General features: G+C 32.3%; 3 protein-coding genes across 4 annotated transcripts; 1 reads left to right on the plus strand and 2 right to left on the minus strand.

The window, feature by feature from the left end:
* Positions 1-305: 305 nt before the first annotated feature.
* LOC109546139 lies at positions 306-1,605 on the minus strand. Its single transcript, XM_019916971.2, has 4 exons — positions 1,468-1,605; positions 797-987; positions 609-719; positions 306-539 (listed from the first exon to the last, which is right to left on the minus strand). The coding sequence occupies exons 1-4, from the start codon at positions 1,603-1,605 to the stop codon at positions 374-376; spliced, it is 606 nt and encodes a 201-aa protein (XP_019772530.1). The 3' UTR covers positions 306-373.
* On the plus strand, positions 1,250-9,825 carry LOC109546142. Its single transcript, XM_048668284.1, has 8 exons — positions 1,250-2,103; positions 2,876-3,063; positions 4,117-4,227; positions 5,015-5,226; positions 5,511-5,647; positions 6,210-6,397; positions 9,454-9,564; positions 9,623-9,825. The coding sequence occupies exons 1-8, from the start codon at positions 1,978-1,980 to the stop codon at positions 9,816-9,818; spliced, it is 1,269 nt and encodes a 422-aa protein (XP_048524241.1). The 5' UTR covers positions 1,250-1,977; the 3' UTR covers positions 9,819-9,825.
* Positions 9,826-10,165: 340 nt separating this feature from the next.
* Positions 10,166-13,316, minus strand: LOC109546197 (fatty-acid amide hydrolase 2; the record flags this gene model as incomplete). Of its 2 annotated transcripts, XM_048668343.1 has the most annotated exon segments (9): positions 10,166-10,362; positions 10,448-10,609; positions 10,675-10,831; positions 10,886-11,004; positions 11,061-11,198; positions 11,349-11,468; positions 12,450-12,725; positions 12,998-13,128; positions 13,191-13,316. In XM_048668343.1, coding segments are annotated over 9 exon segments (1,325 nt in total), but the record flags the coding sequence as incomplete, so codon positions are not given.
* Positions 13,317-15,044: the final 1,728 nt, after the last annotated feature.

A 15,044-nucleotide genomic window follows, 5' to 3' on the forward strand; every position in this document is an offset into this window, starting at 1 on the left:
ATATTTTTGTTTTACAATGACGAACTTTGTCAGAAATAATTAAATAAACATATTCAATTATAAGTAATTGCATTTGAATATTGTCGCTAGAATGAAGAATCAAGGCAAATAAATCAAAGTAATAGAGTTTGCCATGCAGTAACGATGAGTTTAAGGAAAAATATATTTGCAAAATTTTAAGCGTATATTAGTGCAGGACATCGTGTTTACATTACATTAAACTATTTGAGTTTCTGCTACAAAATACAAACTCTTCCTACTTACCATGGAAGCTCTATTTATTTAAGTAGTTGAAAAAAAAGTGATTTTTTTTCGGTTTATAGCCTTTATTAAAAAATAATCACAGCAAAAATTTTTGAATTTTTAATAATATTTACGGCCCTGAATAGTTCCCAAGGGCGATATCTATGATTGAAATAGTGCAATCTGGAAACAAGTCCCAACAGTTCAGATGGCTGTTTTCTGTACTATATCTGGATGCCCAATGGTATTTTCTGTGCTCGTCTGGTTCCAAATATGATAATCTCTCTAACGGGTATCTTAAATTCGACGTGGTATCATTAAAATTTGCTCCATATGAAGCTGTAGTTTACTGTTACTGTACTTACTCGAAAAACTGTCTTAAGATGTCTTGCGCCAAAGAAGTCCGTTCTTTATGGAGCTTTCTAGGTGTTTCGCACAATGCTCTGTAAATGCAATCTTTTCCTCCAAATCCCATTCTGAAATAATCATATTCTTTAGAAAACTTCTTATTAGCTACTATTTAGCCCTAATGTCAATAGAGGAATTAACATACTTATCCGTTAAAGTTTCCATTCTGTTGTAGAGATCTCGCTTTTGCATTCTTTTGTGGGCATATTTATTCTTTTTAAACACTTCTATTACAGTGGTAGCATTTGGCAGATCATAGGAAATACCCCAGTTGACACCTTGCAGAAATATGTTTTCTGTGCGATCCAAAACATTCAATGATATACACAAAGTAACCTGGAAATTTACAATGTAATGGCAAATTGAATAGTTTATAATATTTCTGGATATTCATTTTCCGGTCTTGCAACGTAAGTATGCAGCTTCCTTCATTTTAGTTGTAAATCTAAGTCACGTTCATAATTYTTTTCTCGATTARATTAAAGTCGTTTCATTCGTTTTTATTCTTTGCGCCGTTTCAATGCGCCAAAGGATCGTTGGTAATTACTTTAAAAAATCGATTGATTAAGTGAAGAGAGATAAAACCCACGAGCATCGTTATTTCGATACGAAGACATTCCATTATTTCCTTTTCGACGTAACCCTGACTAATTCGCCGTAATTATTTTTCTTTCTTGTAGAATCTGATACGTCGAAGCTGCCAACTAAAATGGGACACGGCTTTGGACATAATGGATCCAATCGCGGACTTACGGAAAAATTCCCTCTTGGATGATCGTTAAAGAAATAAATTAATAAAGGGGCTTATTTACTTACTATAAAAGTGGAGCCTTCAGGAAACGCCACATATCGCTTATGTCTTTTTAGCACATGTTGATCAGTGAAGTCGGCAACTGAATCCGCAGGAAAGTAATTTAAAAAAAGTGCCAAAACCACAAATATATGTCGATCCATTTTACTCTATGTGTCTAAGAACGGATGAAATAAACTGTACATTTTGCCAATGGAAATGTTCAAACACATAACGGTTAACTAACCAATATTTTACAATCAAATTAGAGTACAGAAGTAAAACAAACACATAACTGAGCTCCATAAGTTACAGCACTAACTATTCATATTTTCTAGCATTTTATGAATATTTATTTTCAATTATTTAATTCAAAAAAATTAATATAGTGCAATTAAAAGGCTAAAAAATACTCTCCTACTTTCATCAATTAGGATCATTTAATGCAGTCTAGTTTTCTTTAGCCCACTTTCACGAATCGATTGGAGGCATTTCACTGATCAGAACCATTGAAACCTAATCTACTGAATAGCTAAATGGGTATTACAAAAATAGTTCGTTTATTTGTTATGTGCACACTTCTGTTACAAGTGGAGAGTAAGGGAGCAAAGCTACATCGAAAAAAGCGGTATGTAGCTTTTCCTGAAGGAGCTTCATTTTCAGTAAGTACTTGTATTAACGTAAAATTTTTGGATAATTGTTATAAAAAAAGTGCCTAAAATTTTCGCCCATCTTACCTTAGTGAGGCCTTCTTGGGGTATTAATATCCTATTATTTCAATGTAGTGATTAGACATTTCCGGACATTTTATATACGCAATAACTTAATTCGGTAAAGAATTCTATGATTTTGTTGTTAAATACAGGGTGTTAATTATCTTTAAATGTTTAATTGCCAGCAAGGCAGCTCAAACAGCCCCAACAATTTTACTCAACAAGTTCTCTGGCCATAGATATTTTCATTCAACATTTTTATTATACAACGATCATTTTGCATTTTCAAGTGGAATTAATTGAAAAACAGAATCAGTGCTTTATTCAGAAATAGAGCTTAATTCTTTTTAGTTATTTGTAACCTTTTAATAAGTTTAAATTGCTTTCAGCATATAACGAATTGAACGTATAAAGGCAAGAGTGAATTTAATTTTGAATTGAAGTTGGTGGGAACGTTTTCAAATTATAAAATAAATATGTGTGGTAATAAAAAGGTGAAACAGTGGCATTTATTATTGAAGCGATTACAGCTAAAATAAAATGAATCAGATAGCAACAAACGGAGTGATTAACATTTAAAACTTTTGGCAGACAACTGCACTTCTATTAGCTGAAAAACGAGTTTGAACAAATTTCATTATATTAACAGATCTGCTGCATTTTAATCGCATATTTTATAGCTTTTTTATTCTCCGTTGTACAACACTTGTTTTCATTTTAGGCAGTATACTGTTTAACATTTCAAATGGGTATCACAGATGGGGCCAGAATTTTCACAGAAGGAATCAATTGGGGATTGGTGTACGACTTACCCAATGATACAAAGCCATTCATTGATGGTTATGGTCCAGCACTAAAAAGGAGAAATCGTAGGGAACTGTATACTAAAGTGGAAGACATTCTTAATTCGTAAGTCTTGAGCATTTAATTTACGTTTTTGAATTATGCATGTTTAAGCCATTTATAAATTGTTTATTAACGATTTACTCAAAGTTATCAACTACCAATATATTAACTCACACTAAAAAGTGAATTATAAATTAATAGTGTAGGTAAGTATTTTGCAAAGATTTAGTAAAAATATATACACCGTTGCACATGGTTACAACCAACAAGAAACTTAAAATCCATAATTGACTTCATCATTGTGAAGCAACAAACAAAATTAAAGGTCCATAATGTACGCGTCATGAGGGGGCCAGAATGTGGCACAAACCACTATCTCTTACGGTCAAAAAAATAATTTCGTTTTAAAAACCAGGCTCAGCAAACAAATGCTCAACAGCAAAGCGATGAAAGAGAAGATAAAACAGTAAGATACATCATTAAAGGACTGGAAGATGACTCCACTAAATTCTTATACCAAATCCGCCTAGTAAGCAAAGTTACAAAKCTTCAAAATGGATCACCGGATACTATGTACGAATGTTTGAAAAGCTGCATCCACCAAGCAACTAAGGAATCACTAAGAGAATTGGATGAGTGTAAGAATTATGAAGTATGAACCCTGGTGGAATATAAAGCTAGAAGCTCTGGTAGAAGAGAAAAGAAGAATCTGGCTAAAAACAAAAATTCTCCAAAATAAACTTATTTGCCGATTTAAGAACAAAGAATCGCAAGGAGAAATAATGAAAGCAAAAAACGAATACTGGGAGAACACATGTGAAGAGGTAGACAGAGTCCCGAGCGCAGAAAGCGCGGAGGACCACCTATAAGTTGGAGAAAAGATGTGGAAGAAGCAATGGAGGCAAGAGGTCTACAAGATAGAAATTGTTGGACAGATCGAAAAAAATGGAAGTTGAGAGGCGGGAAACGGCTCTAGCCGTAGGAACTTTGCATATACATACATACAAATATTTTACATAAAGAAACATTTATAAGTCAGTTAATTCCTAGTGCAAAATCTGGTTCATTCAGTATTTTWATTTTTYATAGAATTATATTCTCACTATTTACTTCCAGAATGGGTTAYAATGGCCGAACTTGCATTTTGCGTGCTTTATGTGAAGCCAGTAAACACTTAAAGTYCCGAGAAGACAGTCTTCTACATCACATCCTGGGATTAATCTTTCGGTAAGTTGCAGCATTTGCAAAAGTRGCTTCTGAATTTTATCCCTGTTTCTAACAGAGTAGCACATAYTAACAAAACTTGATTAGCAGACTRTTTGCACCAGACAAAATATAACTATTCAAYGTTTAAAAGATAATGCTACCCATTAAATCTGAAATTAAYTTCTGTCTGTACACGACTYGGAAAGGAAAACATTCTCTACATTTATAGAGAAATTTTGAGTTATTTGTAAGGGGGTTAATAARAAGTTTATAAAAGGCTTAGAAAGGTTAGTCGKCAAACAGGCTTAAATAATGTCTTGGTAAACGGTTACTATACTAAACTTGTATCGCTGTATGCATATTATGTACATATATGTATAAAACAATTTTTATTTCTATTCGGAAGAAGTTATCGACCRCCTTGATCTCTCTGCCGGATTTTCTCATTTTTTACATTTTTCAWTTGAGCTTTAATAAATATAATCGGATACTAAAATAGGTCTAGAAATCAACTGTTTTTTCTTAAACTATATTTTAGTTTTAAATTAATGCTGAAAAAAGACCTAATGCAAGAATATAATTTAATTTCTTTTGATGGACAAAGTAAGTTTAGTAAACATTCAAGAAAATATTAATGTTATGTGAGGTAAACCTCCTTCCTGGTAGCGATTGTATTATTTATATTAAAAATCAATGAATTTAATCGTTTAGGTCCTATGTATCTAAATTCAATACAAAAAATCAAAAAAGTTATATAAAAAATGTTGTAACTATTTTTTTATTCTACATAATTTTTCTCATTTATTAGATATCCTAAAGAGCCAGTTGCATCAAATGAGCCAGATGATCATAGACTTTACCATTGGGCAGCCCATATGGCCAGTTCTCCGGATAATGATGATGATGTTGATTGCGCCAAGGAGTGTTCTGATATATTCTACTGCCCATTTTCTCTTATAGATCTAGCTCTAGGTCACTATTCCAGATTTGATGAGCCCACTGATAATTCCATTGATCCTAGCTGATAAAAATAAATCGAATGAGAATATAGGTCATTTTACTGCCAATGTCTATCCTAGTTCCCCCGTTAAACTTTTTATAGTGTTACATGATGCTCTCTAAATATTTGAGTGAGATTTTTAAGACAATCAGATTTTAAAATGCGGTTACTCAAATATGTTTATTTTCAATTCGATCCTCCGCTACAATACATTAACAGTATTGTAACAGTAAAAATAGGAAACAGGGCCAGCAGAAAGAACGTGTGACCAATTAAACATCCAATAAATACAAGTAAAGTTGACGAATTATGAAAATCATTTATTGGTTTATTCTTAGCTGTTGCGTGATTGTTGTGAAAACTACTCAAAATGACTACAAGGAAAGAAAATTAACTAGAGTGAGGAGATATCTAGCGTTTCCAGAAGGAGCTGTCTTTTCGGTAAGCATTATTTGATTTCGATTGAATTGTTCCAAGTTTGGCGTTACCGTATGCTTGGATTAAGTTTTTAAGTATTCGTCATCATACTTTCAACTATTTGACCTAATTCAATCAATAATAGGAATAGTTTGCTCAAATCTAATTTTGAATCAGGATAAGATCAAGACTCGCGGCAAATTTGGGCTCTTAAACTTTGGCAATTTTGCTCGTAATTTAACTGCAGGATTCAATTTGGGTAACACGTGAGCCCAATTTCAATGCCAAGACTATCAAAGAAGGAAGAGTAATAAACAGTTATTATATTTTTTGCCAAGCTAGCTATTGAAAACTGAATATATTAACTTTACGTAGTATGTATCTTTACTGTACCATAACCAATATACACTGAGTAGGAGAACTTTCTGAAAGAGAATGAAATCCAGATGTTTCTCAATTTATTATTAAATTAGTCAGTATAAACAGAATTGTGCTTCTAACTCAATTTTCCTCACAAGTTCACAATTTTTTTAATTGTATCAGTCAGTCTTCCCTGGGCGTAATTCGCACAATATATTACTTCTAGGCCGTATTTTGCTTAACCAACCTCATGGGGATCACCCCAGGTTCGGATATCTTTTCCATGAATATAAATTGGGGATTACTTTACGAACTCCCCAATGAAACCAAACCGTTATTGGACGTTTATAAACCAGCTATGAAGAGAAGAAATCGAAGAGATCTGTACAGCAGAATTGAAAAAGTTTTAAATTCGTAAGTATTCATTTTTCGCTTGTCCATTTTTCATATAAAATCGTTAGCCTTCAACATTATATTAATAAAGCAATCTAATTTAGGAACTTTCCTCCGGCAGAAAATATTGATTTATTAAAGTAGTCTAGGTAACAAATTACTCGTTTCTGAATTTTCTTGCATTAACTGAGCACACAATACCGATATACAATTTATAATCATTACGTCTGCATGACTGAGCTCATAAGCTCGGTTTCTTCCAAAAACGTAGATATGAGCTGAACACTTGGATGCTTTTATATTCGTTGGATTCGATTATTGGTATTCGCTTCACATGTTCTATTATGGCTTGTTGGCCTGCATAGATCTTGATTAGCAGATGAAAACACAAGTAAAATAATAAAGTAATTCTCAGAAAATATTTAATTCATAAATTAATGAGAAATATGGAACCTTACAATAAAGCAAAGGGGCAAATGAAAGAGTAGCAATTCAGAGCAATTAGCAGAAAAAAAGCTGATTAGGCGTAGACAACACCAAAAGAGTTAAGTTATGTGACTCAACAGTTTTTCCTTATAAAGTCTGCAAAGCAAGCAAGCACAGTCATCGATCACTGTTTATAACTGAAGGGATTGAGTTGAAGGGCTAGAAAATATTTCAGACTTTCTGCTCGGTTTATGCATGCAATTAAGAATTATTTTAGTATGTGCAAAAATCTCATTAGTATGTCAGTATATTTAACATCAAGTTATTCATATTTTTTTAAGTTCGTTTCGCTTCTTTTGCGTCCCAATTGGCAAATTAAGTTGAAGGTAGCAGGTTGAAGGCAATGATAACGTCATTTCGTATTATTCCGACAATTATTTTCCGACGTTTCGATCTTTAATGGGGTCTTCTTTAAGGCTCAAATTATATCTGAACCTTGTGTCTGTGTGGCACTGCTACCTTTAACTTAATTTTATTCTTTACTAATTATTTAATAAGACGTGAGTTATAAGGAAAACTAAATGCCAGACAATTGTGGAGGTCAGGATTAAACCTATGGATATTTATTTGTCCAGGTTATTGTACATTAATATGAGATGTACCTGAAAAATTCAATTTTCAGTAGAAATTACAAGTTATATTAAAGATTATGCAAGAAAAATAAGGCAATTTGGTCTCAAAGGATGGTGTAATTTTCGACGTTTCTTACTGTTAATGTTTTCCAAGTATTTTTGTATATTCTGATTTAATTAAAATAGCTCTGCTTATCGTTATTTTTCCCATTCAAAACAATTTTCTCAAAAGATACAGTTATATTTTCACTCTGATCAAGCAATCGTTTTGTACTTCTGGTCTCTTTGATTCGAACTTACTAATGGATTTCTTCACTTCAGTTCTACCAGTTCAAAACCTACTGGTAATATTTTTCATTTCGTTATTCCGCCAAAATGTTCCTCAAAAATATTTGTGGTCACTTTCTGATCTTTGGCCTTCAGCCTTCTGCGGCTTCCAACTCATTTACTTGAAGAGTTTCCAACAATTATCTTTGCCTATCGTTCGTTTTTCCCCGGTGTTAGTAATTATCGTTGCAGCGTTTGGAGACGATTTTATTATTCCTGGACTGACAAGGTTTTATTGTCTTCATCATGCATGAGGGTGAGGGGGTTGGTCACCACTTTCTATCGGTTCTTTAGCTTCAATTTTCAAGTTAGCTGCTGACCAGGTGGTTATAAAGGCACTTAAAAAATAATTTTCATCTAATATTATGTTGATAAAATATTTGTTCTGTATCTTGCTAGAAATTCAAAGTCTTTGGGCCATAAAATGTATTRCACTAAGGTTGTTAGCAATTGGACGGATCAAATTYCTGGCAAACAGGGTTGGTAAAACACATAAAAAAATATTRTTATGTTTTTTTATGTTATTTTTTGTTTACATTAAACACGAAAATATTTGACTGAAAATAAATTTCTAKTTGCTCTCGTAACCAATCCCCAGCACAGCATCAGTTCAGAACTATTTTTTTAGAAGCCGACTAGAAAGTYTAAAAACTGAACCAAAWATTATTTTTTTTACATGGTTTCACTAGAGATGAAGGCGAGTATTGGAAAAATACGTTTGTCAAAGATATATACATAAAGCAGAGAAAATGTCGAAAATGCTACAATATTATAAGAATATTTTACATCTGTAGAATTAAAACAGAAGAAATCAAAGCGTTATTTGTATAGTGGGAATCAAACAGATGTTAAAGAATGCTTCGATGATTAACCACGAATTCGAAAAAATCATAAAACCGTTAGTAAAAAATTATATGAAAGAAACGACTCGAAAATATCAATAAAATTAACAAATCCAACAGTACTTGGTGGTTTGAAACGGAGAATGGAATACTTTTCATGTCCCGTTGAATTCATTCGTTTCCATTTGGTAATAGCAAAAAAACATGTTAGTTTATGCATTACCTCTTTTCCCAATATGTATTTATTTCCTATTTGAACGTAAAATTAGTCATGTTCCAAGGTGCAATTAGAGCTGTCTCAAAGTGCAAAACTCAGTTTCACCTTGCAAAAACTTAAAACGACAAACATTAGCTGCTGGATTAATTTAAAAATTGCATTTTTAGAATGTTATTTTGAATAGCCAAAATGACGATAAGTTCAATGGTTCTAATTAAATCAATGTAGTTTTCAAAAATATCTGAAAATTAAACGAAAGCGAAAAAACTTCCCAATCGTTTAGTTCCGCTTTTGTTAAAAAAACATATTAAAATACCACACTGTTTGTAAAATCAATAATGTATAGATGAGAAATTAAAACTAACCAGCGGAAAATATTTCCTTCATTGCTTCAAGGATTTTTTCCTTTTGCAAAAAATTCCTCAAAAAATCCTCTTGGGTAACCTTTTACAGCAGATAAACAAACTTGTAAATTAATTAAAAGTGATTTCACACTTCCACACCGACTGTATAAAAACGATATTTTTGTAGCAAGCAGTTTTAGTCAATCGTTGTACATCGGGACACCTTGCATATTATAATCAAGCTTTGCAAACCAAATTTGTAAAAAACTATTATCTTCTTCTATTCTAGGATGGGATATGATGGTCGATCCTGCATTCTTCATAGTTTGTGTGAAGCAGAGGAACGCTTTCTTAAAAAAGAAGATAATTTGGTATATAATATACTGAAGCTACTTTTCAGGTAATTCTTCAGGAAAATCTAAAACTATTCACAAAATTATAGCCAGGATCTCACTTAGGTTTCCACAAGAACCACTACTTAAGCATGAACCAGACATTCATCATGCTTATCACTACGCATCGCAGATTGGGAGGTCGCAACCGGACGATGTGAAAAACGGAGTGAATCAGTGTTCAGAGATATTTAGATGTCCATTTTCCTTAATAGATTTAGCGTTAGGTTATTATTCCAATACTGATAATATTATATCTTAACCAGATATCAAAATCGATTTAATCCAGCTTGTAAGTTGGGAAATATCTTCTTGTGAAAACTGAAAGCCGATAATCTTTTCTGCAAATTTACAGCTAATTTTAAGCCCAATAATATCCTACTGATGGAGCTTAAATCCACAAAATTCTGGTTCATTCTTTCGTCGGAGCAATAGATATGGAAGCCGCAGTTTTAATTGGAACGATATCCGGAGAAATAATGACATTTCCAGCTCGGGGAATATAAATTAAACATTCAACTATTTCCCCAGTAATGACTTGTATTACTTGGGAAGTGATGATGTATGAAATGTGTAGTATTTGCCTTCACTACAATAAAATATGCGAGAGATTGCAAAAATATTTAATGATAAATAACAATATTAACCATAGGATTCCATAACAAAAGTTTTTTACTCAGTGGTTGATTTTAGTCACATTAGAAGAATTCTTAAATATCACTGGGTTCTATCCAGCCACCAAATGATGCTTCTAATTCCTCAGCCAGTGTCAATGTGATTTTATCTCCGTATGGTCGAGAAACAATCTGAAATTTGATTAAAAACAATGTAGTTCACAAAAGAAAAATCCATTTTCAGCAAATCAAAAATATTTTAGCTCAAGTTACTCACTTGAACTCCAACTGGTAGACCATCAGAAGTAACACCTACAGGACAATTCGTAACTGGATACCCCAACAAATTGAATATCGACAAATAACCAATACAGATGATCGATCTTAAAACATCTCCATGTTTTTGAGCTTCAGTTGGAAAACTCGGTACAATCAATATCTGAAACGGCACCAGGAAAATAGCTTAAACAGCTAACCAAATCAGTAAAATATTTATCAACTTACATCGTCTTCTCCTAACATGCTATCAAATGCTTTTCTTACTTTGTTCACTATATTTTTCACTTTATCCCTACTTTTCTGCGGGGAATTTATCAGTGTTTTACGAAGCACTCCACACATGATCAGCATAAACGTATGCTGCGATCTAAAAGTCGCGTATCTGAAAGCACATTAATGTCTGCATTGTTCATTTGAATGAATTGTTCAAACCTACTTCATGAGTTCCGTTAAAGCTCCATTACCATTTCCATCAAAACAATCTTCAATACCTTCTATACTTAACAGATCTATAGCAGAAAGATCTGGAACGTTTTGAGAAAAATGAGCGTCTATCTGTAATGGAAGTAATAACTTAACGAAAATTTAATAAGGATTGTATTCCTTCCTACCTTTTGAGGCTCGGAACCACACACGTTTCTTAAATGATCGACTACTTTGTTGACCGCATTCCGGCAGTGTTGATTTGGTGTTCGCCAATAATAATCCTCATGCTCAGAATAGTATATTTTGATTTTTTTTAAATCAACCTGAAAGTTAATTAGGTGCCTATGTATGAATAAAGCTATTGCTCTTTGAACAGTAAGAGATTTTGTTAACCCACATTTTATATTTGCAAACTAATTTTTGTTGTCGACCAATACATAAATAAACATGGTCACGGTGAAAAATATACATACGTATAAAATATAGGACACAAGTAATTTGACTGTGCAAATCGAGACTTTATTGGCCGGAGTAGAACTCGCTTTCCCAAATTTTACATCAAAATGTTTCTTGCGTGGTTTTCGACAATTCGGCTAAAATTTATTGCCGATAAATTAAACATATTGCGATTATCTGCTCATTGCAATGCTAAAATATATTTGTTTCATCGAAAACTCGAGGGCAATCTATGGATGCTGTCCATAAAATAAAAAGTAAAGATACTGTGGTTAATGAATATGTCATTTAAAAAATTTGACTTACATAATATATATATATATTAATTTGACGAGTCTAAATTAAAATAAAAGAATTATTGATTATAACAAACTGATATGCAAGAATGTATATTAATTTATGAATATGACTAAAGTGGCTGTTTAACTTCAATACATGCTTATATCCTGCGAGACATTTGTTGCAAAATTAAAATGCAAAGGAGTGAATTAAAACGGCATGACTATGACTTCATAACGAGGCAAAAGGTAAAAAACTTTTTAGGATCAAAAATTTTGCATTTTTAATGTTGTTCTACACACAAAAACTACGAAAATTACAAAACGAACGTTGAGTTCTATAAGACTCACCACTGAAAAGTTTGGAAATGTAATTAGCTAATCACCGCAAAAACATTTTATTAAGAAATCAACATGCTATCAATTAGGTCCTTTAGCTTTTCAAAAAGTATTGATCATTTGTACATTTTAACACCCACTAAATTTGCAAACGTTGCAAAATGATAAAAGCAAACGTTTATCAAAGTGTTTACTGTTTAAAGATAGTTGTTAAGTGTGGGTTTATTTATGTTTTTATTATTTGCCTTTTTATATCAATTAGAATTTTCGTAAAATTGGCAAATAAAATATATCTAGTTGCCTGATTGATTGTTCTCTGACTTAAGTATATGAAGTCATAGTTGGAATACTTTCGCAGCATACAATAATCAAGATAGAATGATTACAATTTGAAAGGAAATATCTAGTTTAGTTTTTCTTGAGTTAAAAACATTCCGAATTCGTTCTTGTATATTAAGCACGCGAAACTTCAATTAACAAAATAGGGCAAAATGAAAATACCTTTCCATCTAAATCCAATTTCTCCACCTGTTCAGGTTTGGCAATAACTCGCAAGAAAGTTTTAAGATCAGTTGCATATCGAACCATCGGGCCCACAGTAAACGCACGCGTCCATTCTTCGTATTGGTTGCATGAGGGATAATGACCAGTGGAAGACACTGTCCCTGGAGTAGGTTTATGGCCCCATATTCCGCAATAATGGGCTGGAAGCCTTAAGGATCCAGCTACATCTGATCCTATTCCAATAACAGATGCTCCAGCTGCTAAAAGACTTGCCTACAAAAACAACCAAATATATATTATCTGATAATAATTATATACTACGGAGTGTCCCAAATCAGGTTGACACTATTGGTAACAAATCAGAAATTAATTGCGACAAACTCTAAATAAGAAAGTAAAAATATTGCATCGTTTCTATTTGGTGTTATCCACAGATAAGCTTTAATCCACATAATAAATAGTTTTAATTACGTGATAAGTTAAAGATCAACTTAATTTTTATTTAAAATTAAGACTTTAAAACATTTTCTATATCTTTTTCTTACTTCTCCACCGGAAGATCCTCCGCATGTTCTGGTGGTGTCATGCGGATTCTTAGTAGTTCCAATAAGTTTATTAGTGGTTTCTAAACTCATGCATAACTCAGGGGTATTTGATACTAACAGAGGAATTGCGCCTGCAAGCAGAGCAAATATGTAAAATTAAATTCTGCTAATTATTTTATTGGATTGCTAATACCTGCTTTTCGCACCAGAGAAACTACATCCGCATCCAATTCGGCTTTGTGATCTTTTCTAATAACTGATCCGCCAGTATGTTTTAGACCCTTAACAGCAAGGCTTCCCTTAATGGTTATAGGTACGCCTAAAATAAAGAAAATTTATCCTGGATTATCAACTATTTCAATGTTGTTCTCTCGGCTTTTTGAAAAAAAAAATTGGAAATCAGTTTTGTAAGTTCATTGATGATAATGATATCGTTCCAAAAATTTTTTTTTGGTTGAATCATGAGATTCTGTTTTCTCCAGATTAAGTTATTTCGAGTATTTTTTGATCAAACATAAAAACGTTAATATGAACTATTTTCCTGAGTTTCAGTCATTTATTCCGATATCACAAATTATTCATTCTTTAAAATTCATTTAAAATGAATAATTTGTGATATCGAAATAAATGACTAAAACCCGAGAGGAAAGTTTATTTTAAAATTGGAAATACAGTTAGTTACAAGTTTACAAGTTACAAAAGTTGCTAAATGTAACTAAATGTGTTTACGCTACATATTCTAATAAAACACGCTGAATACTTTCGGAATACTAAATCTCGTCCTATTTCTAAATGCAAAATCTCCGTTACATGCCCATAACTTAAATGAAATAGTCACAAGTTTCTAACAAAGAAAGTATCCACCAAACAAAAAAATATCACTTACATATTTTCATAACAATTCACATAAACTTTCTAAACACATTTCCATAAATTGATTTTGCGATTGATTTATATAATTTATTTTAATTATGTACATTGGAAACTTTTTCATATTCCTCATGAAAATTGGAAAATAATAAATTCGTTTCAAATGTCGGTTTCTAGAAAATCTGTGTCCACACTGGGCATTGCTGATCGATTCAGTTTGCGCCCTGAAGCAAAATTTATCTTAAAATTTCGTTTTCGACTCCCAAATGGTCTGATAATTTTTCCTGGACCAGCGGAATTTCTGAGGTCTATTCTATTAAAATCGCAGATGTTAAAAATCGGTATTCGACTGGCCGCAGTACATTCATCAAAAGTCTCCAGATTGATAAAGCAATTTCTCTCAGAATTTTTAGTGTTATGGATCTGGAATTAATTTATAAGTAGACATAGTGTTAGAGTATTTGTTTTCCATATGATAAATCCTCCAGAGCTTTTTCTTGTGGACATTTTAATATCGATTGTACGTTCCCTGCGATTTTACATCTTTTATTTTATTTAACGAACGTTTGCTGATGAGATTTAATCGCTTTTCGTAGATCAGTTGCTTTGTAAGAAACAAGCAATTACCAGTTTATTTACTCCGATATTCGATATTTTCCTCTAGAAGCTTTTGTCTGACACTTTTTGATAATATGAATTAATGCCTGCTCAACTTCTTCCAATTCGGTTTCCCCATTGAACATTGAAAAATGAACATTGAAATCAAATTATTATTTTTCAAAAAACTCTCTTCCGCTTCTTTCGCAACTCCACTCTAATTTTATCACTCCTCATTAAACGTCTCTAAACCATTGCCCAAAATAGACCTCTTTCCCATATTTTTGCAAATGTTTCTAATTTTACCAACATCGTAGGGCAGATTTGTGCAATCCATGTGTTTCCCAACTTAAAATTGAATAATAAATTCATTGTAGCAGCAAATTATACAGTCCATAAAACTTCAGTTTTATTATTGAAATGTCGCAAACCAATTGGTTTGGCTGGTAAAGCAATATAAAATAAAATATTAAGTACCCCGACATTATAAAAGGGACATACTTTCCTGACTGTGTTTCAATTCCAAATCAAAATCAATTCCTGGGCTTCAGTCATGATTCAGTCAATGATGAATGAAAAA

Source organism: Dendroctonus ponderosae, unplaced genomic scaffold (genome assembly GCF_020466585.1).
Source record: "Dendroctonus ponderosae isolate FM_Combo_2020 unplaced genomic scaffold, Dpon_F_20191213v2 Dpon_F_20191213_7, whole genome shotgun sequence".
Taxonomy (NCBI): domain Eukaryota; kingdom Metazoa; phylum Arthropoda; class Insecta; order Coleoptera; family Curculionidae; genus Dendroctonus; species Dendroctonus ponderosae.

Bases quoted from the DNA above. Each gene is read 5' to 3' on its own strand.
- LOC109546139 (XM_019916971.2), bottom strand. From the start codon at position 1,605: ATGGATCGACATATATTTGTGGTTTTGGCACTTTTTTTAAATTACTTT. The intron at 988-1,467 runs GTAAGTAAATAA...GTAAATTTCCAG, and splicing joins CTGAAGGCTCCACTTTTATA to GTTACTTTGTGTATATCATT. The intron at 540-608 runs GTAAGTACAGTA...GTCGAATTTAAG, and splicing joins ATCTTAAGACAGTTTTTCGA to ATACCCGTTAGAGAGATTAT.